Genomic DNA, 23,258 nt, shown 5'->3' with positions numbered 1-23,258 from the left:
CATCCCACTATTTTTCTGCCAGATAGCCCTTCTTTTTCTTTCTTATTTCTAATCCATTTATCACTTCTACAATGGTATGATTTTTTTCCTTCTCAATGTCTTTCCTTAGCTCTTCCAAATCCTTTTATATCTCATTTATTCTCTTGTCATTTCACTTTTAATATATTTCATTTCCTTCAGGGTGTAAAACATTTGTCACCATTTTATTCCTGCTTATTAGGGTGAGTGTTTTCTATAATATATTCTTTCTTTCTCATTTGATTAATATACTCCTTTATTTCATCTTCTCTACAACCTCCCCTCATTTAAAAATGTTTACATCAGTCTTTTAATTTTCTTCCCACCCATCTTTGATCAGAATTTCCTATCTAGAGTATCTGTTTATATAAAAGAGAGTGGAGGAGGGGGCGCCTGGGTGGCTCTGTGGGTTAAGCCTCTGCCTTCGGCTCAGGTCATGATCTCAGGGTTGTGGGATCGAGCCCCACATCCGGCCCTCTGCTCAGCGGGGAGGCTGCTCCCCCCCACCAACTCCCTACTTGTAATTTTGTAATCTCTTCTCTGTGTCAAATAAATAAATAAAATCTTAGAAAGAGAGAGAGAGAGAGAGTGGAGGAATTATTTTTGAGTACCTTAGACTTCCTGTTAGATCCAGCCAATGAGGAGGTTGAAAGAAAACAAGAGGTGGACTCATGAAATGTAATACAAGACTGGGCTTTCTCATGGTTGCAAGGACTATTTTTTTCTTTAATGTCACAATTTTTAAAAATTGAAATTTAATTGAAAAAATCTTTTCGGGGAAAAGTTACGCAAGCCTGCATCTTCCATACTTAAGGCCAGATGTGAATTGCCACATACTCCTGCAATCTTTTCCTATCTGAAGAAAGAAGTCTTGGTTAGTTGACTTTTGGATTAGTAGGGAATGCAGGCAATTACAGGAATAGAGGAATGGAATCTACAGTGCCAGAGAATATTAAAAGACACCCAGACTTGTACTGAATTAAGTAATTCAGAAGTTTTTCGATGTCTCTCCTTCTTTTGCTCTATGAAAATGGAAGGGAAAGTTAGCTCATTTTTTTTTTTTTTTCATTCTTTTGAAAAAGATTCGGTTGCTCTGGATTAGGGCTATAATATCAAAGTCAATTGCTAGCACACTTTCTTAGTTAGAATGGTTAGGACTTAGCTTTCTATTCCAAGATAATAAAAGCATATTTCCATTTTCCAGTTATATGGCTTTCTACCCAGATTGCATGGTATTTTCACAGGATGTTCTAGCTCATATGTAGTTGGGTGGGTGGAAACATTTAAAAAAATGTGTCTCATATTTTAAGGAAAACTGGAATGCTTTTAAGTGAAAATCACGATTCTTAGGATAAAATAGAAACTTGTATATTTTTATGCTAGTTTTTCTTAAAATATAGAAATATAATCTTAATAATTCTGATGAATAAGACTACTGTACCATTCAAGTTTAATTATGGAGATGCTGGTGCTGAAAAAAAATTTGAATCTGGAAGAAAACATTTGATACATGACTTTGGATAAACTATGGGCTGATATTTTAGAATAACTGACAAAATGCAAGTGACCTTAATTTTTGGCATGGTGTTGTGGCCAAAAAAATCTCTCATTCACCAGAAGTGAAGTCAAGTAGCGATAGGATGTGGCATTTCTGGAAGGTGAAGGAAGAGCTCTCTTTTGGACAACTCTTGTAATTTATACTCTCCATTTTAAACATAAGCATACAGGCATGTACACAAATCTTCTTGGACTCTGAAGAGTTGCTGGCCAGCCAGGAATTTCTTGAGGTATCAATCTTTATCAATAACAGTGATGCAATCATCATTCCATTCTTGAATCATTTTATAGTGATTTCTTTTTTTAAAAAATATTTTTAATTTATTTGACAGACAGAGATCACAAGTAGGCAGAGAGGCAGGCAGAGAGAGAGAGAGGAAGCAGGCTCTCTGCTGAGCAGAAAGCCCGATGTGGGGCTCAATCGTAGGACCTTGAGATCATGACTTGAGCCGAAGGCAGAGGTTTAACCCACTGAGCCATCCAGATGCCCCCATTTTATAGTGATTTCTGTGTGTGAAAGTTGTAGTAGGTATTATGGGGACTGAAAAGAAGTAAAAGTCCTACGAATTCTCCCCACAGAAGTTTAAAATCTAGATGGAAAGGGAGACAATATTCAGTTACAGTTAAATGAGAACATAAGATTGTTTATGATCAAGTAAGTAATTCATAGCAACAAACAAATAAACCAAAAAAAAAAGAAATCCAAAAAACACCAAGCAGAATAGTAATCCAGAGGAGGAAAAGACCACAATAAGCTGAGGGCAGGGAAATTATTCTAAAAATATCTGTTGTGTATGGTAGTTTGCTAGGCCATGTATACACTGAATTAAACAGTGTCACTCCCCTTTAGATTAGAAATTAATAACTGATGATAGTCATCCTGGGGACAGAAATAATGTCATGTATCTAGCCAAGGCAGAACATTAAATTAATAAATGATTTACATTATTATTATAAAAGAGATGAGGAAGAAAGAAGAATCTTAGAAAACTTACTATGAAACATTACTCCATTCTCTTGATTATAGTAGTGAATGCCTTGCTAGAGAGGTGGGTTTTCTGGAACTATTCAATTCAGCATGAAAGTCTTTTTCCAAGAAATATTAGCAGGTAATATTTTTACTATTTTCCAAGAAATATTAGCAGGTAATATTTTTACTATTAGCAGAAAGCAGAAGCAGAAGAAATATTAGCAGTGTCTTTTTACTATTGTATGAGAAAGAAATAAAGTCTAAGTATAGTCCTAAAACCAAAAAAAAATGCTGACTCTTCTGAGGGCCATTGGTCTTAACTGCCTCAGACACATAGTTTTGCAAATGCTTCATCCCAAATTACACATTTCATCTGTGGAATTCACTGGCAAACACTTGTGCCTCTGAGAATTGCCAACTTCTATATTCAGAGTAGAAATCATCCATAGTTTATAACAGAATGACATTAGACCAGGGGTTAAGACACTTGGTCCTATTTCTGGCTTTGACATTTTTCCTTGATTGTGGTTTGCCAAAACAATATTATTATGTCATTAACATAGTCAAAAGTTATGTTTTAAGGATATAATCCGCATCTTTAAAAATGTCTTGCCTACATTGTCAGAATTATGGTGTACAAGATTGTCTTGTAGATGCTATTAATATAGCTGTATTAATTTCTGAGACTCAATGGAAACTCTAAGAAGCTAGATTTTTTTTTTTTTTTTAAGATTTTATTTATTTGTCAGAGAGAGAGCACAGCAGGGGGAGAGGCGGGCAGAGGGAGAAGTAGGCTCTCCGCTGAGCAGGGAGCCAGATATGGGACTCCAACCCAGGATCCTGAGATCATGACCTGAGCTGAAGGCAGACACTTAACAGACTGAGCCACCCAGCCATCCCAAGAAGCTAGATTATTAATTAGCTTTGCTCAAAAGAGGAAAATATTAGCCTTTCAAAGTAAAACAAAGGTAGAATTACTGTTAGCGCTTGCTTATCCATGATATTTAGGATAAAGAAAACTATCAAGATATGAACTCTGACGCCCACAGTTAATTCCAAAGCTCCTTTCAGTTACAGTGGTCCCCAAACCCATTGTTATACCAAATCTCTCACTGGAGCAGTTAACAAGTAGCCACATGATTTAAGTTTGGCTCCTTTTCCTTTCTCTTGCCCTCCCTCTGGTGGAGGTGTTAATGAGTGAAATGCCGAAGATGGGCAGCTAAAAGGGGAGCTCCAAGGGTTTGCATTCTCCACTAATGACACCATCAGCCTTTGGAATGGCGAATGACTCGCTGATGACTGCCGCTTTGTAGATGTCCAGATAGCGTCACATCTAAATGAGAGCTCAAGCCGTTAATAAAGTATTATTACAGTTCATGCCTTCAGAAGGGAATTGACCTCATTTTTAGCTGGGTCAAAAATGTTCCTAATAAATACAAATAAAATGAAGAGTATGAAGAGTTCCTCGTTGGGGGAACAGGATGAACACTTGGCTTTATAACCAGATTGTAATCAGAATTAGGTTTTTACATTTTGAAAGCCCCTTCACCTGTATTATCTCATTTGATGCTCTCAACAGTCCAGTTAGCTCCAGAAGGTGCTATCACAGAGGTCCCAGGAGAGGACTAGGGCCCAGATGTCTTCAATCTTAGTTCTGTGCTACTGTTCCTGTCCGTCCAGATAGCCTAATACACTTAGATACATATGATGGCAATTTATCATAATGATTCTTAAAAACATTCCCAAATTTTAGAATATCATGATCATTTCCATCCTAACAGAAATAAGATACATATAATACTAACTTCTCATCACGGCTCTTAAAAACATTCCCCAACATGGCACATCAAAATCATGCCTAACCCAGAGCTAGGATTCAATTAGTTACCCACAAAGCACAATAATTAGCACATAACAAGCTAACTAAAGGTTAGTTAATGTTGTTATTATTGTTAAAAACCGTGTTAGAGGTAATATAGTGTTGCGGAGAAAAGCGTGGACTCTGGAGCTGTCTCTGGGCTTAATCCTGGCGGTCACACAGTTATCTCATTAAGTTGTGTGTAAAGCTCTTGGAATACCTAGCACAGAGGCAGTGCTATATAGATGGCAATCAGTACTATTACTTGATAGCTCTAATACTTAAACACGTAGGTAGTAATTTACCTTAAGTCACAAGGTAGACGATGGAGCTAGCCTACAGTCTCGATGCTTCCTTTTATCCTTTATAGAAATGTCTTTCTGGGTTATGTCATTTTCCCACAATTTCAAAAATGTATTTACCTCCTTTCACATCTCCTTCCATGGCCACCATTTACTCTCCTTTCGCAAACTGAAAATCTTTTTCAAAATCAACATTTATAAAAATTTCCATTGCAAAAAGCTGAACCCTAAAAGTCCTCCGTTTAGCCATGCATGCACATTTGCATTTGTAAGGAGCTGTTTTGTGCTGGAAATTGTTTTTTCTTTCTGGACACATTCTATAAGCCCACTAGAGGTACGCTACTTGAACCCTGCATTTCTATTCACTTCTTTTTAATTTACTCAACAGTATCTAGAACAGGATACTGCTATAGCCCAGTGGGCTATTCAGTAAATTACCAAGTGACTGGCAGGCATTCCCTCTATTTTATTCTTTTTTGTTGTTGTTGTTCTTTGTTATTGGCTGACTAGTTTTGTCAGGAGCTGTCACGAACATGCAAATTTCATGGCCATATAAAGATGATCCAGGCTAAGTCTTTCCTCTAATTGAAGCCGAGGATTTAGTTGTATGTTCTAAATTCTTGTCACCTTCCACTCTGGGGAATATTAAAAACTAAGGCACAGGTATTCAGGCTCCAGGGAGTGTGTTTTTATGTGTTTGGTTGGTTAGTTGTTGTTTTTTGTTTTTTTTTTTTTTCCTCATGGAGAAACAGGACCCCAGGCAACGGCGGGGAGCAGGGGATGGGGAGGTGTCTTAAAATCTTCGGGGGGATGGTGTCGTAAGAAAGAAGGAAAAGGTAAGCAGACCTCGTAGCTTCTTGGTTTTGTTCCTTTTTTCCCTCAGGATGGTGGTGGCAGCTGATCAGACACAATAGCGGGCAGTCCCCCGCCGGAGTGAGGATACAAATGACCCTCCACAGCACCAGCAGGAGGACTGGGAAAGGGAGTAGGGGTGTGTCTGGGAGGGGGTGAGGATGAGGGTGACAAGGTGACAAACGCCGCCGCCGCAGCGGGCTATCCCGCTGCAGCCCGGCGAAGATGCGAGCGGGTGAGCCACCTCCCCGCGGGTAGGGGGGGACAAGTGGGGGTGGTTGGGGAGGGGAGACAGAGGGGCGGTGGCTTTTCCTATTAGGGGAGGGGCAAAGGGTGGAGGGAAGCGTGAGTCAGCAGCCCCTGATTGGCTCGTGTTCTCCCGTCGCGCCTCCGGATTGGGCCGTTTGCAGCGGGAGATGTTGTGAGGCGCGGCGGGGCGGAGCGAGCGGCCCGGGGTCTGAGGCAGGCCTCGGAATGGGTGGGGAGGGGCTGCGGCCGTGCTCTGGTCCCCGAGCCGCTGTGACCTGTAGAGTGGAGCGGCGCAACCACCTTCCCTCGGTTCCGGTAGTCGCGCCGACTTCATCCAACTGTCTGCAGATTTAAAAAGGAAAAATAATTGAATGAACGCCTCGCTGCGACCCCCTTCCCCCACCACGAGAAGCTATTTGGCTGTTGGGCGTGAAGGGACACTCCCTTATTATCTCGAAGTCGCACGTCGCATCGCAGTTTCTTTCCTCTCCCGCAGCCAAAAGAAGGGGGCGAAAACTCGCCAAGATACGTTCCCCGCAGCCTGGGACCCGGGACCCCTCAGGGTCGCGAATCCAGCCATAGCCCTGTCCCCCCTCTCCGCCCCGACACCAAGCACCTAGTCTTCTTCCCCGGTGGAACCCCGGTTCCTGGCCGCTCCCGCTCTGCGCTCGGCAGACTGGGGAAGGCAGGGGAGGTTTTGTGTGTGCCTGCTTTTAGGGGGGGCAGTGAGGGCTCGTAGGTCGGAGACGCCTTGGGAGGGGATTGGCGAGTACCCCCTGCCCCGGCTAATCCCCCTTCTCCAGCGTCGGTTCCCGGGACCGTATTATTCAAGACAGAAAATATTCAGCCTCTGAGCCTCCCCTGGGGAGGGGAGGGGAAGGAGGTGGAGTGGGAGGAGGTGGATCCAGGGAGGAAGAAGCGAGAAATCCGCCCCCGGGAAACAGCTCGGCGCGGCAGCGGAGCGAGGCAGTTCTGTCACTTGGCGATCGCGGGCGCCCGAGCGCGGCCCCGGCCCGGCCCGGCGAGGCGAGGGGAGAGTCCGGCGGCCGCCGCCCCGCCCCACGCCCTCCCGCGGCGGCCGAGAGCCCGGGGCCGGCCGGGGCAGGTCGCGGCGGTGCCTGGGAGCGGCCGGCCGGGGGCGGCGGCCTCGGAGCTCGGCGGCGGGCAGCGCCAGATCGTCCTGCCGCTCGGTGCGGCTCGCGCCGGGCGTGCGGGGCGCGCTGCCGGGGCCGGGCAGCCCCGAGCGGATCCACTCGCCCCGCTTTCTCCGGTGCGTGTCTGTTTTACTTTCCGCCTTAGCCGAGAAGGCGCAGCGCCCGCGGGCGGGTGGAGAGCCGGGCTCGCCACGGGCTCCCTCCCTTCCCGCCACCTCAGGCCACCCCGCCCGGCGCTGGCACGGGGTCGGACGGAGCCTGCGGCCGGCGCCCGGCAGGGGCGGAGGGGCCGCGCCCGCGTGTGCGGAGCGAGGGAGGGCCGGAGGAAGGAGGGAAGGGCACAAAGGCCGGCGGCGGGCGCCGGGGTCCGGCCGCCCGGCCGGCCGTGGAGGAGGGGCGCCTCCCGTCCGCTCATGAATATTAACCGAGCCTGCGGCCTAGCGCGTCCCGGCCGGGCCCTGCGCCCGGCCCGCGTCTCCGCTCCTGCTCGCCGCCGCGCCTCGGAAGCTGGGCCCGGCGGGCTGGGAAGGGTAAGCCCCTCGTTTTTCGTTTCTCCCCCCGGTCTCCCGACACCTTTTAAAAAAGTACATATTTGGGCCGCCCTTCCCGGGAGATCGAGATCACCGACCCGCCTCTGGAAGGGGCGGAGGAAATAGTGGTAGGTGGGTGGTGGGTTTTTTTTTTTTCGTTGCCTTTTTTTTTTTTTTTTTTCTCTCTCTCTTTCCTAGGTGGCCCCAGGGAAAGGGAAAGATAGTGTGTCGACTGGTAGTTTGGGGAGCAGCAAGTAAATAAAAGTTGCCTGGGCTGCGGCTTCATTTCTGTAGCTCCAGAATAATGCCCCGGAGAGGGAGCTGCGCCCGGGTCCCACCCGCGGCCGCGCACACCTCCCCGCCCAGCCCTGCTGCCGGCCAAGCAAAACAGCCGCCTCCTCGGGGGCAGCCTCGGGGCGCAGGGGCAGGGGTGCGGGCGCCCAGACTCACCCGGCCCGCCGGCGAACGCCGGCGAGTTGGGCTGCCCGCCTCCGGGGCTGGCTTTTTGTTTTTATGGGGGGGGGGGGGGTGTCGGGGAGCGAGCAGGGTTTTTGAAAAGTATTCTATCTTAATCTCGTGGGGAGAAAACTTCCGTTAAGTGTACGGATCAGTGTGATGCCCAAGAGCCTGTACACTGTCTCTTCTGCCCAGAAAATACATTAATTAAAATGCACTTGAAGAGGGATTTTTTTTCCTGAAGGCTGCACACCAACCAGGCTTGTTTGTCGCAACCACCGTGCAGTTCTGATGTTTCTCATTCTCCCCCCCCCCCCCCCCATTTATAGTTTTTTTCCTTTTTTCTTTCTGTTTTATCTGGGAGGATTATTTCCTTTCCCGCGGGAGGTTCATCGGCAGGGACCGAATAATCTTTCCGCGTGTTGGAACCGCGAACTTGGTGTAGACTTGTGGCAAGGCTAAGGTCAGCGTCTGGAGAAAGTTCATGCCCTTTAACTATTCCCTGTTCTAGGAGAGATCTCTTTGGGGAGCTGACGCTCGAGCCTTCGCGACCCACTCAGATTCCTCTTGGTCTCCGAGTAGCGCTAGGAGGAGGAGGGGGACCGCTTTCTGCAGTTGGCCTCCTTAGCTGCCAAGAGGACCCGTCTTCTTTGTTTTTGAAGTCTCGAGAAATGGACGAAGACGGTGAAGTCAGTTGAAGTCCGAAGAAATCATCAGGGCGTTTTGAAGGGGCTTCATAAAAACGTTCCATTCCCAGGCACATTACCTGTTTCACCAGCCCTGCACCTCCTCGGAGCCTGGTGTGGAATTCTTCCCTTTTTGGTGTGTGGTGGCATTCCGCCCCCCAATGTGGACTCCAAAGGGTTGGTCCCTTCTATGTCATTTGAAATGAAATGATGGCCACACGTCGGACTGGTCTACCGGAGGGAGATGGTGACAAGCTCAAGGCCTGCGGGTCCCCCACCTGTGAGGTAAGTGCAGGGGCAGCATCTCGGGCCACTGTCTACACTGTCTACAAGGTGTCCTGCGGGGAGAGAGTGGGAGGACAGCGGGGGTCAGCCGCCAGGGGCCTCAGGAGAGGCTTTGGGGCCTTTGGGCTGATTTGTGGGAGTGTCCCAGCTTGACCCTAAGGCGGTGCAGTCTTGCCCATTTTTGCTTCCAGGAACTTCCAATGATTTCTTCTGCAAGAAGGGTTTCTTCACTTTGAAATGCCCCATCTTGCCCCATCACCTCCAAGTAGGGAATTCTCCCATTTCAGGTGACTGGGAATCCTGCAAGTGTCTCTGTTTTCCTTCAGTTCCCATCCGCCAGTGATTCCCCAGTTGGGCCGGTTAGGAGATGCCTTTGTGCGTTTTGTGGGTATGTAGCCAAGACTGGCTCTCCAAGGTGGGGAGAAGGCAGCTGGGGTGCTTATTGTAACAGGACCTCAGTCTCACTTTGGCTTTGGTGGGTATTCTGGCTTGCTGTTGGTGTGGATCTCTGCTCTGGGTAGAAAAACAGGTCTTTTCCCATGGACAGTTGAAGCACAGCCTTGAAAAACAGATTTATAGAGTCTGTAGAATTGTAATTCCAAGTCCCTGAAAAATCTCCTGACATTCCTGTTCTTTTATTTATGCCCTTCCTTTCACTGCTTAGAAGTTCTGTGAGCTGCCTTTGGGGTGTCAGGTGCCTTGCTTTGCCTTTGGACCATCATCTTTGGGAGGGCTCTGACTATGATATGGCAGGCTTCTTGAAATTTTTTCAGCAGGCAGGACAGAAATCAGAAAATCCATTGGTTTATGACACCCATATGCCCTGTTACCTCTTATGTTCTTTCATCTCTCTCTCTCTTTCTATATATATATATTTTTTCTTTATGTTATATTTCATTCTATAATGACTACACGGTGTTTAATTGGTTATTGGTGGTTTCTGTAATTCGCTTGCTAAATGTACTGAATATTGTTACCCTTTAAACTTTAAAGTCTATATTGAGCCGTGTATATTTTTATTGACGGATTGAATGGATTATAGTAACTTACCCCAAAGAGGCTTTACTCTATTTCTGTTGTACCTTGTAAGTGTTAAATTTTCACTTGACGCCCATCGAAACAAGGTCTACTTATTTAGTGTGTAAGTTTTGGCGTTTTAATACAAATGAGTCAAGTGAAATTTTTGTTTTTAAAGCATGCAGAGAAACTTGCTTCATGTAGCTCGCTTCGTACTGGATTAGGAAGTTTTATGCAGAAAATACAGGGAGGCGGGTACAGTGTGCCATTACTGTACAACTCCTCAGCACTAGACGTTTACAGTTAGAATCAGTGTTTTACTTTTTGACACCTGTAAACACCTGCTTGCAGGTAAAAACGTGATTAAGTATAACACCACAATCCTCTGATCATGGTAAACCATAATAACTCCTTTTGGAAGGCCTACCTGCAACTTGGTGATTGCTTAATGTGTATTGTAGTTACATAATAATATGTGCTGTGGTCCCAAAGCCTCATTTGTCATTGTCTTGTGAATACTTCAATTAGCATGCTATTTGCATTATATTTGCAAAAACTAATGTTATTTGATTTTGGGGGGAGGGGGTCGTTTAAGGGATGTCCCCAAACCGAGAATTTATAATAGATTCATCTTGTCCTTGGCTAGAAAGCAGTGTTTCCAGTTGCAAACTTGGCTTGTGTTAACACTGACAGTTATGTATTTTTCTTAAGGGCTGTGAAATTTGTTTTCGTTTGGCTGTTACTGCTGGTATAGATGTGTTATTTGTAGTTTGGGAACCAAGAAAACATTATATTGCCTGTATTTTGCTCATTTAGAGATTTATACACAGAACTTGAGCTTGATGTTAACGTATCATATTGTTTGACTTTTTAAAGAATAGGTAGGTATTTTTCGCTTGTGGGAATAGGAATAAAGGGGCTTAAATGCTTTCAGACAGCATTTTAAAATCTCAGCTTAAGGAGTTGCCTGTTTCATTATGTGTATTTAACTCTCATTGATACTTCTGATGCACTTTAAATCTTGTGAATATTTTTTAGTAATAAACGTAGAGTCACTATTGGAATACTTTGGGTCGATACATATTTAAGTCTTTGAACATGGCACTTGATTTCTGTGTTTAATTTTATTAGAAGTATTATATTCTAGAGTTGTATACTGTCATTCTTTAAAAACTTTTAGGAACCAATAGCTGTGATCCTAAATATGTGTTTGAATAGTAAATTTACTTGTGTTTTTTGTAACAAAGACATGAGCATGTATGTCTTTTTCTTTTTTAAAGATTTTATTTATTTATTTGACAGACAGAGATCTCAAGTAGGCAGAGAGGCAGGTAGAGAGAGGAGGAAGCAGGCTACCTGCTGAGCGGAGAGCCCCATGCGGGGCTTGATCCCAGGACCCTGGGATCATGACCTGAGCCAAAGGCAGAGGCTTTAACCCACTGAGCCACCCAGGCTCCCCATGTCTTTTTCTTTTTTTTAAAGATTTTATTTATTTATTTGACAGACAGATCACAAGTAGGCAGAGGCAGGCAGAGAGAGAGGGGGAAGCAGGCTCCCTGCTGAGCAGAGGGCCAGATGTGGGGGCCAATCCCAGGACCCCCAGATCATGACCTGAGCTGAAGGCAGAGGCTTTAACCCACTGAGCCACCCAGGTGCCCCGAGCATGTATTTCTTAATATTAATGTTGCTAATCAGCCAAAAGACTTAACTGTGCATGACAGAAGAAATTGGTATAGTAAATTAATAGGAATCTCTGATTCATGACTTACCTAGTTAGTTAATTCCACCTTTTCTAAATAAGGGCTACTGCTCTGTTGAAGAACATTCAGAAACTTCTTGTTCATCTTCTGTTATTAGAATCTAATTGTGTTAGTACGTGAATAAATAAGAATAAATATAATCATCCCTCCCCAAGGATATATTGGAAGGTTAAAAACCAAACAACTAACAAACAGTCCTCTTCAAATAATGAATTGTGACAATTCAGTAGAATATATCTTGGGGTTATGCAGTAAGGATGGCACAATTCTATTTCGTGCCGAGTTATAGACTTTGCATGTCTGCAAATAATCTTTCACTCACTCTGAGCCAGTGAGTGTGTTTTGGTGTGTGCCTGTGTCCAGTCTGGTCTGTGAAGTGTTCCGACATCTCACAGAATCGCTTCATTTAGACCCTGAATCCTTGTTGATGTGATCACCCCTTTCATATCCTATAGAGCTCATCCTTCCAGGATGAAGGTGCCTCTTTTTTTTTTTTTAAACCAGAGGTGAAAACTTAGTCCTCAGCTTTTTAGACCACATTATTTTTCCTATTTCTTTGTTTGTTTTAAGATTTTTAAAATGTATTTGACAGAGAGAGCAGCGCACGAGCAGGGGGAACAGCAGAGGGGGCAGGAGAAACAGACTCCCCGCTGAGCAAGGAGCCCTACGCAGGGCTGATCCCAGGACCCTGGGATCATGACCTGAGCTGAAGGCAGATGCTTAACCGACTGAGCCACCCAGGCGCCCCTATTTTTCCTATTTCTGATATTTATTTTACTCTTTATCTGTAGACCATAGTATTGCCCAGTAACAGAATTTTTAGCCCTTTCATTGTCTGTTGTTAAAACAAACGTATTTACTGATGCCAATCAGTATTATTTATTAATTATTTCATTTTATGTCTTGCTTCTTCATCTAGACCAAGATTGTCCTAGGATTAACTGTATTATAGCTGATGAAAGATAATCATTGGTTGATTTTGGAATAGCGTAAATAACACAACAGGATATTTTTCAGTGTATGAACTATGAGAATTCATACTTTTGCTCCTCTTTCTGAAATACTGTGCACTTTGCTTTTATCCCAGACTCCCTTGTTCCTTCTCAGGCACTCTCCTGCTCTCTCTCTTTCCCTCTCTGTCTCCCTGGGGTTCTTCTTCCTCTCTACCCCTTTCCCGTTGGCTTTACCTAGAGCCAGGCTTTTTGCCATTCCTCTGGGCTCTTCTCGCTCTCACTCCCTGGGTTTCACTTGACGCTCTCCCATGGCTTTCATCTGCATGCTGGGACTCCAGATTTACAGCTCAATCCCAGGTTTTATAGTTGAACTCCAGACCTATGTAGCCTTTTGCCTATTTTACCAGGTTTTTTTTTTTGTTGTTTTTTTTTTGATCCCCCACAGGCGGTTCAAACTTAACAAATTCTACTCCGACCAGCAACCTTCCCCTCTTGCTTCTCTGAGTGAGTAGCACCGCGGTCTCCTTATCTGTCCCAGTCAAAAACCAGGTTATCATCCTTGACCCTTCTCTCTCCTCGTTCCTCCTATCCAAAGTCCTGTGGAGTCCGCATTCCACATCCCGCCGCCACGACCCGAGTTCAGTGCTCAGTGCTGAGCCGCTGGCCAGGCTCCCTAACAACTTTCCCAGGGGCCCAGCCTTGAGCCTTGTCACCTGCCAGCGCTCTGCCCCTGCCATCGTCACAGTGCGCCTCCTGAAATCGAAGGCTGATTGTTACGTTCTCTTGTGTAAAAACACTTTTCTGGCTTCCCGTTGCCCTTGGAATAAAGTTCAAACTCCCAAGAAGTCTGCAGAGACAGTAAATAATCCGGCCCGCCCTTCTCCTACGCGTCCTGTACTGCACGGTACTGCACGGCTGCCCCTTCCATAAGCCTCTCCACGTCTGGACCTTGCAGATGCTGTTTTCTGCCACCCTTCCTTCCAGCTGCCCCTCCTCAACGCTCCTCCCCTCCATGCTTGATTGTCCTCACCATTCTGGTCTCTTCTTCAACATCACTTCCTCAGGAAGGCCTTTCCTGACCCTCCAAGACTGGATTACTTGCCCCCACAGGACTATCCCCAGACACCCAGTACCTTATCAGGAATAGTGCTTGCAGGTTTGCTTAGTAATCCGTACTCTCCCCCTGGCCTGCAGCCCCCGTAAGAACAGGCACCGTGCTTGCTTCTCCTGCGTCTGGTTCATAGTAGGTGCTCAGTAAATAATGTTGAATTAATGAATGAATATGTAGGAAGGGCTTTAATTTTTCTTCACCGTCCACTTAGATTCGGCACCGTGTACCGTCCTGGTTATCTCCCTGCCTCCTCGATCCCTCCTTCTCACTTCTCAGTCCCCGGATTTCCTCAGCTTTCTGGCCTGCTAAATCTTCGTGTATGCCAGAGTTGGACCCTCTTTTCTCTCTGTGCTCACTTTCATGACTTTAAACATCAAGTGCATACTGATAATTCATATTTACACCCAGATATTTGTGTGTGTGCTTGTGTGTGTGTATGTGTGTGTGTTGTCTCCACCTGTGTGGCCTCTATATCCCTTGAATTCAGATTCCTCTGTCCACCTGTCCACTCAGTCTGCACTGGGATAGTAATGAGGCATATGGAAAACCAAACTCCTGATTCTCTACAACTACTGCTGCCCACTTTCCCAGTTTCCTCCTCCTCCCAAGCACTAGCACTCCCTTCCACCTTCCAGGTCAGGCTTCTTGGAGTGATCTTTGATCTCTCTCCTGCATACCATGCAAATCTGGTCGACTGTCTGGTTGACAGTCTTTCAAGTGCTTTCCAGCCTGGAGCCTGTTCTCCACACAGTAACCGGAGCAGACCTTCTGTAAATCAGAGCACTTCACTCCTTTGCTCACATTCCTCTGATGGCTTCTCATTTCCCTCCGGGTTCAAAGCCAAAGTTCTTACCTGCCCTGCAAAGCCCTGGACTACTCGCGCTCCCACCTCCCCGATCTCACTTCCTGCTGCTCTCACTGTCCTTGCTCTGTACGGGCCATTCTGGACTCTTGTGCACACACTGGGCATGGCATTCCCCAGAACCTTCCCGCCACTAGCCGTCCCCTTCACTTGGAGCACTCGCCTCCCTCAGGGGTCCACCGGGCTCACTTCCTTATCTCCTCTAGGTTTTGCCTTGAGGTCACAGAGTGAGGCCTCTGCTGACCATTGAGTTTATTGAACGCCTCTCCCCTACTCCCAGGGCCAAACCTGCCCTCCTTCCTTGCTGCGTTTTTCTCCCTTGTCACTTACTCTCCATGTGACATGCTTATCCATCTGATCTTGCTCATTTGGTTAGGCAGGTCATGTATCTAAAATACAAGGGTTAAGTGCATTTCGTTTTGTTCAGTGGTATTTTCTGTGCTTAGAAGAATTATTGGCAACCAATTATTGGCCACAAATATTTTTTGGCATTTTAGCCCATTATTGGCAACAAATATTTTTTCCAGTGAGTGAATGAATGAGTGAATCAAAACTGAGAAAAATTCCAAAATGTTACTGAGTTTGTATATATATACATATACATACTTAATTTGTGTATGTATGTATGCATACAATACTTAATTTAGATTGTACAGAAGCGTGTAGAGTATGAGTATTTTGTCTTCTAGACCTCCATTTCCATGAGGACTGTTGTTCACATCTTTGGGGCCTTTTTTCTTTGCATCTTTCCTCCCTTTGGGAAGCTGGTTACCAAGTAACAGTAACGCAGACAGTGTGTAGCACACGTGTATGAAATAATTTGCAGTAAGAGGTGAGATAATGGTAATTAACACGCCAGTGGATGGGGAGTCAGGCTGGTGGGGAAACTATAAAAAGATAACATGCCTGTATTGGTAAAATCTTTTTTTTTCTTGAAATGAATGGCTTGTATATTAATGTTCTCTATTAAGTATTTTTTAATATCATAAGCACTTCATTACAACTTAAAAATGATCACGGCATCGATTATGACAAAATGTTAGCAGTTGTTAATTCTAGATGATGAGAATTTGGGGATTATACTATTGTTGTCTTTTTCTCTTTTTTGCTTAATTCCAAAACTGATAAAAAGAAACCATTTGTAGATTTTTTAAGATAGACAATATGTCACTAGTCTTGTGGAAATCTGGTTTCTAGAAAACCTACACTGCTTAAAATAATACTTAAGTACTTTATGAAAAGGATACACGCTACTCAAAACAATACTGGAATATTTTTTTTCAAAGTATGTGTTTTTATTCAAGGCAGGCCTAGGATTCATTCTAGGCTCATTGTACCACCACATGATAGAACACTATTATTTAACTTTAAACATGTGTTCCTTTGTATACCTGAGTCTGTATGTCAGAATACCATTGCATGGCAAAAGCTTTATGCTGCAGGTTGGGATCAAAGGTAGAGCCTGCCAGAAATCAGAAGAGCAGCAGTAGCGGCAGCAAGCATGAAGGAACATTTTGGCAGAAGTCCGGGTTTGAATGAATTGAATAGGACCCTATCACTAGACACAGGCCATCAACAAATGAGGACCCCCGGCTGCAGAAGATTTCTCCATACATTGTCAGCGTTCCTTAGCGTTCATTTCTTCCAAGATAAACATTTTGCAAAGTCCTTATTCCTTGGTTCCAGAATCCCTGATCCTTTCTTCCTTTCTTTAGTTTCTACCAGGCCAAATAATTCTAGTACAAAAGTGATACTCCATTTCTTTTGTTCTTTGCTCTGTGAAAGGGCCTGTCATCTTATGATAGTTAACAATATGGTGATTTCAGCGTGAGGAGCGCGAATGTGGATAGAGACGCACAGATGCGCCTCCTGAATGCAGCTACTTTCTGTTACAGAAAGACCATATGGGAGGCCCTTGTTTTTCTTTCTGGTTGATGTGATTAGATTAGTAAACCCAAAGGTTATTGGATTTAAAGATTGTCCTATAATTTATCTAATTTTAATTGACCATAAAGAATTAAATATGTTAAATCTTAGGAGCCTTCTACGTGTTCTGTTGGTTTGGAGGAGGAAGACATCTTCATGTGAAATCTTCATTTTGGATTGCTTCCACCAGAATAGTTTTTTAGCTGAAGCTTCATATTCTTAAAAAAAAAAAAAAAAAAAAAAAAAAAAAAAGAGTATTGTGCAAATAGTTTATTTCACAATAAAATCTGGAAGCTGGCCTTTTGTACTTCCAAAATGATCTGTGACTGGGCGCCTGGGTGGCTCAGTTGTTAAGCCTCTGCCTTTACCTCAGGTCATGATCCCAGGGTCTGGGGATTGAGTCCTGCATAGAGCTCCCTGCTCAGTGGGAAGTCTCCTTCTCCCTCTCCCACTCCCCCTGCTTGTGTTCCCTCTCTCGCTGTGTCTCTCTCTGTCAAATAATAAATAAAATCTTTAAAAAAAAAAAATCTGAGACAAATGGATACACTGTACTTTGGTTTAAGAAACTGTATGTATTGGAAATTGTTTTTGTAAGCCCTCTTTTTTCTAGTTATCTGTTAATATGCAAGGGATCCCATGGTGTAGATTTGTGAATAAGAATAGATTGAGAACCCAAATTTGGGATTTCTGAATGCTCACCCACCTTTGGGAAAGTTTGTAGGCAGACCGGAGCAAACTATTATTATCAAAAAATGGCAAGTTGAAGAGTGTATTTACTTTTCCTTAGTCACACTGGCTGCTCTTGAGTCTTCTGTTTGATCCTGAGCGTGTTTTTGATGCAGAATTGGTTTCTTCTTACCTTTTCCCCTTGTCGCACACCCCCATTCTGGCTCCGCACCTGGCGGTCATGAGGAGTGCTGCGTGCACAAGCCTGCTTCCCATCCCACAACTTCCTTTTCCTTCTTCAAGTGAGGACAGAGTCTCTTGACGTAACAGTCTTGTTCACTGCATTCACCTTTAATATATCTTGACAGAACTTCTTAAGGAAATCAAGATGTTCTTTTTTCTTAGAATGTGGAGAGTATCCTTAAAAATCAGTAGATAGAAAAGTGGATTTATGATTACATTTCTCCTGGATATGTCTTAGGTACTATGATCTTGGGGATTAATAGGCATGATTTTTTTTTTAAATCTCAAGATATTTAGGCATCTTTAATCCCCACAAGTTTGCTAATAAGTAAAGATTCTGTTTTTTAAAAAACTTGTGTTAGGTTGATCAATGAGTCCTACTTTTTCCTCTGGTTCTGCATATTGGCTTCTGGAAATGTATCTACCTAATGAATGTGAAAGGGGGGGGGGAATGCCCTGGACACTCAGTTTAAATCGAGCATTTACTGTAATGCTTTTAGGAAGTGTTTTCAATTTACTTTTTTGTTTGTTTAATAGTGTATTATAGACACCCTTCTCTGCCCACAGGAAGATATATACAATTGACCTTTGACCGGCACAGAATTGAACTATGTGGGTCTACTTATATGCAGATATTTTTCGACAAAAACAAGACAGTACTGTAAATGTATTTTCTTTTCCTTATGATTTTGTTAAAAACATTTTCTTTTCGTGGCACCTGGGTGGCTCAGTGGATTAAGCCGCTGCCTTCGGCTCAGGTCATGATCTCAGGGTCCTGGGATCGAGCCCCACATCGGGCTCTCTGCTCCGCGGGGAGCCTGCTTCCTCCTCTCTCTCTGCCTGCCTCTCTGCCTACTTGTGATCTCTCTCTCTGTCAAATAAATAAATAAAATCTTTAAAAAAAAAAACACCATTTTCTTTTCTCTAGCTAACTTTACTGTAAGGATAAACTGTAGTACAGATAATATACAAAATATATGTTTTTTAAAGATTTTGTTTATTTATTTGACAGAGGGAGAGACAGCAAGAGAGAGAGCACAAGCAGGGGGAGTGGGAGAGGGAAAAGCAGGCCTCCTGACAAGCAGGGAACTCGTTGTGGGACTCAATCCCAGGACCCTGGGCCCATGACCTGAGCTGAAGGCAGACGTTTAATGGCTGAGCCACCTAGGTGCCCCTACAAAATACGTTTTAATTGACTGTTTCTGCCATCAGTAAGGCTTCCAGTCAACAGTAAGTTTTGGGGAGTCAAGAGTTATACACAGATTTTCAACTATGTGGGGGTCAGCACCCCTCTGTACATGTGGGTCTCTCTCTGTAGATCGATAGATAGATAGATAAAAAGACATATACATATTTAGACACACACACATACATATATGTTACCAATTTTGTAAATGGAGGGGAAGAAACGTACAAAGCACTGTACAAAGGTATTTTTTAAGGATTGTAATACGGGAAAGAGGTAAGATTTATTTTGTATGGCTATGAAGAGCAGAGCTAGGATCGATGAATAGATAGATGAGCCCATTCATTCAGCTCAGTATTCAGAAGAAATAATTTTTTAATAGAAGGTAACTGGGATTGAATGTATTCTTTGCAGATGGAATGACCTTCACTTGGGGAATAACAGACAGAATTCTTGCGTTGGTAGGAATTTAAGTCAGGTGAGTCTGGGTGATCATTAGACTCACTTGGACAACTTATAAAACCACAGATTCTTCTTTCCACCATTAAGCTAATGAATTAGAATCCCTGGAAGTGAGACTGAAAAGCCTTAACTTTTAAAAAGATCCCCTGGTGACCTTCCAAGTTTGGGAGAAAACAGGACGAAGAGACATAGCTCCTTCCAAAGTCTGAATACTTATGGTGGCCTGATTTTGGAATTTTTCCGACCAAATTGAAATCAGTGTAAAGAAAACATGCAAAAATATGGAGAGAAAATTTAAATGACTAAACAAGTGAAAATTTCAAGATTGAAATTGTAATTATTTTCTTCTATTTGTAATCATATATATTTCTACATGTCATTAGTATTCCTAAGTATCCTAAGTATCCTAAGTATTCCTAAGTATTTCCTAAGTATTTTATCTTTATGGATAAAATAAACTTCATGTTAAAGAGCACTTTAAAATTCAACAGTGAAGGGTGCCTGGGTGGCTCAGTGGGTTAAAGCCTCTGCGTTCAGCTCAGGTCATGATCCCAGGGTCCTGGGATCGAGCCCTGTGTCGCATCGGGCTCTCTTCTCAGCGAGGAGCCTCCTTCCCCCTCTCTCTCTGCCTGCCTCTCTGCTTACTTGTGATCTCTCTCTGTCAAATAAGTAAATAAAGTCTTTAAAAAAAAATTCAGCAGTGATACGTATCGTACATTTTTGTGTGTATATTGTACTTCAATCAAAAGTTAACATTTTGAAAGTGATAAGCTCTGACTCTGGTCATATTGAAGCTATGGTTCCCTTTTAGGTGTGTTATAAAACTAATTTGTTTAGTGTCATTTACAGAAGGGTATAATAATTTCTCTTGTGCATCTTATCGTCAATCGTATTAACTCTCTATCAAGAATAGGAAAAGTTACAATGGAATAAAACATACATACTTACTCTCTCCATATGTGCTCTTTCATATTTATCATTCATATATATCTGTGGTGCTCTTAAGTATACATCATGAAGGGTTTCAGAAGATATTTGAACATAAGTAATAATAAACTAATCATCAACAGAAGAATTCTCTCTACATCCTCTTCCTCGTTTAACACCAGCAACTCTTCTGTCTGTCGGTTGAGTCAGTCTTGTCTTTCAATCTCATGGAATGTGAGATGCACTGGATAACACAATGCAGATACAATGTAAGCTAATTACAGAGTCCAGCTGCCATTCTGCAAAAAAAGCAGGATTTCTTGAAGTCACTGAAAGTGATGTTGGAGAAGGAGCAAAGTCACTGACAAGATAAGGAGGATCTGGCGGAGGGAGACCAGTAAGCAAATGAAGAAGGCATGACCGAGGTTGATAGGCATCTCGGAAGAGGATGATTTGAATTCAAAGGATTAAGAGAGGCCTTTGAGAAAACTGATATCCTTGAATGTGAGGGCCTATACACGATGTTATTTCTTGTCTTCTAGGAAGCGATGTTTAGTTTAGAACCCCACGCTTGAATCTCTGTGTGCCAAGAGACACTGAAAAGTGGGCATGCATATATCAATAGAAGGAAGAATGGCAGTGGTGAATGGATTTCTCTTTTGCTGTTTTTCCTAGGCAGAGACCCTGCCTCTGAGAGTTAATAGGACATCCCAGCTTCCCTAGTTGACTTAGATATAAAACTGTTTAAACCGAGGTCCAACATTGCTTCTTCAGAGGTCCTTCTCTTACAGTAATTGTTAGATACCCACATATTTTAGAGTTCTGAATATTGTCCATGCTTTGGTTTTTTTAAAAAAGGTATGATTGAGGGGCACCTGGGTGGCTCAGTGGGTTAAAACCTCTATCTTCGGCTCAGGTCATGATCTCAGAGTCCTGGGATGGAGCCCCACATCGGGCTCTCTGCTCAGCGGGGAGCCTGCCTCTTTGCCTACTTATGATCTCTCTCTCTGTCAAATAAATAAATAAAATCTTTTTAAAAAAGGGTATGATTGATATGTAAAAAGCTTACATATTTAATGTGTACAATTAAAGTTTGGGGATAAGTATACCCCATGAAACCATTCCCTCCATGAAGGCCATAATTGTTATTGCTGTTTGTGTGTGTGTGTGTGAGTGTGTGTGTGTGTGTGTGTGTGTGTGTGTGTGTGTTAAGAATTCTTAAAATAAGATCTACCCTCTGAGCAAATTTTAAGTATGCAATATAATACTGTTAGCTATAAGCACGAAGCTCTCTAGTAGGTCTCCAGAATCTTGCGTAAGTGAAACTTTGGACCCTTTGAGAGTCACCTCTCCATTTCCCCTACTCTCTAGCCCCTCACAATGTACTCTCGTCTGTGAGTCTATTTCAGATTCCGCATATAAGTGAGATCATATAGTATTTATCTGCTTTTCCATGACTCACTTATTTCACTTAGCATAATATCCTCCAGGTTCGTTCATGTTGTCACAAATGGCAGGATTTCCTTACTTTTAGGTTTGAATAATATTATCTTCGAGATCTTGATTTCAGTTCTTTTGGATAAGTACCCAGAAGTGGGATTGCGGGATCATGCGATAGTTCTATTTTTAATTTTTTGAGGAGCCCTGGTATAATGACCGTACCACTTTACATTCTCACCGGCGGTGTGCCAGGTTCTCTTTTTTCCACATTTTCACTAACACTTACCATTTGCTTTTTTTTTTTTTCTCTTTTTTTTTGCAGTAATAGCCATTCTAACAGGATGATGTAGTAGCTTACTGTGGTTTTGGCTTGCATTTTCTTGTTGATTAGTGAGATTCAAAACCATTCATGTACTTATTGGCTATTTGTATGTCTGTAGAAATGTGTGCTCAGGTCCTTTGCTCATTTTTAAATTGATACACTTTTTTTTATTTTGTTTTGTTTTTTTAGCTGCCTTCATTTCTGACTCTCACTAGTTTTGGATACCTAAAGCACCAGCGATGCCTCAGCAAAATGTGCAGTTGATTCAAAATTATACTAGTGGGCACACTCTAGACTTGGTGAGAGAGACTAGGTACACCTGAAGTCTTCCTTGGGGAGATATGAGCCAAACTAGAATCCCTAGTTGGAGATACTGACGGAACTTCATATCGTAATCATAGTTTATGGTTACTAGAACTGCATCTGCTCTAGACGAGAGATGATGTAAATTCTCTTCAGTTTAGGTGAGGAATTTGGAAGAATCATTTTTCCCTATTTAATCCTTAACTTCTGTCACCATTCTTGGCTGTCTTTTTATTTGATCACAATCTTGTATCAAACTCTTACTTTGAACTGGTTACTGGTTACTGAAACATTGTGTTTGGATCAAGCGGGATCTCTAGGAAAAAGGTAGGCAGATATTTAAGGCTCTGAAATTTTCATATATATATTCAGGATGCTTAAGGATACCAAAACCATAACTTAGAAAGTGAATACTACTTGACTTTGCCAAACTGTGGTGAAATGTTTAGCATATTCTTGACAGTATGTCTTTTCTAGTTGGCCTTGAATTGACAGCAGACCAGAGAGTGACTTTATGTCGATCTCTGAAAAGGATTTCAAACTTTAGAAATCAGTTTGTGTGATTAAGAGGGAAAACCTAAAATGCCGGTATCAGGAATAAAAGAGGGGGCATCTTTCAGAGCCTGCAGACATTAAAAAGATAAAAGGGGACTATTATGAACAACCTTATGTCTGTGAATTTGACAATTTAGATGAAATGAGCAGATTCTCTGTAGGGATTCTGTACCCATTCAGATTTGTTTGTGTGCATGGCGGGAGTGGCCAAACCAAGCTGTTCGCGAACACCAGCCGGGTATCCAGCAATTCAACTCAACTGGCTACCTAGAGATAACACGGCAGCATCAGATTCCACAGTTGAAGGGCCCAGTCCTGTAAGACTGCCTCTTCACCCTTTAGCCCCCAACTGCAGATGCAGCTTTGCCGCCTGACCCAGCAGCTGTAGACGGCTGGAGATCGGAGGTTCCAACCACCCCCTCCTTGGGTACCATTAATTTGGTAGAGTGACTCACAGAACGCAGAGAAACATATTACTGACTAGATCACTTCTTTATCATTAAAGAATATAACTCAGGAGATGTATGGGGCAGGGCATGGGGAAACATGTAGAGCTTCTATGCCCTCTCCGGGCACTCCGCTCTCCCCAGATCATTTGGGTTCAGCAA

The 23,258-nt window shown here is 43.3% G+C and overlaps 1 protein-coding gene across 1 annotated transcript in view; it reads left to right on the top strand.

The window, feature by feature from the left end:
* The first annotated feature begins 6,831 nt into the window (after window positions 1-6,831).
* ARHGAP21 (Rho GTPase activating protein 21) overlaps window positions 6,832-23,258 on the top strand; it is a 133,656-nt gene continuing 117,229 nt past the window's right edge. The window contains 2 exon segments of the mRNA XM_046011023.1: window positions 6,832-7,076; window positions 8,458-8,917. Of these exon segments, the coding sequence (XP_045866979.1) occupies window positions 8,840-8,917 (78 nt within the window). The 5' untranslated portion in view covers window positions 6,832-7,076; window positions 8,458-8,839.

This window comes from Meles meles, chromosome 7, assembly GCF_922984935.1.
Source record: "Meles meles chromosome 7, mMelMel3.1 paternal haplotype, whole genome shotgun sequence".
In the NCBI taxonomy this organism is placed as follows: Eukaryota; Metazoa; Chordata; class Mammalia; order Carnivora; family Mustelidae; genus Meles; species Meles meles.
Note: the sequence above shows the minus strand (reverse complement) of the source record. Positions and strands in the feature narration are given on the sequence as shown.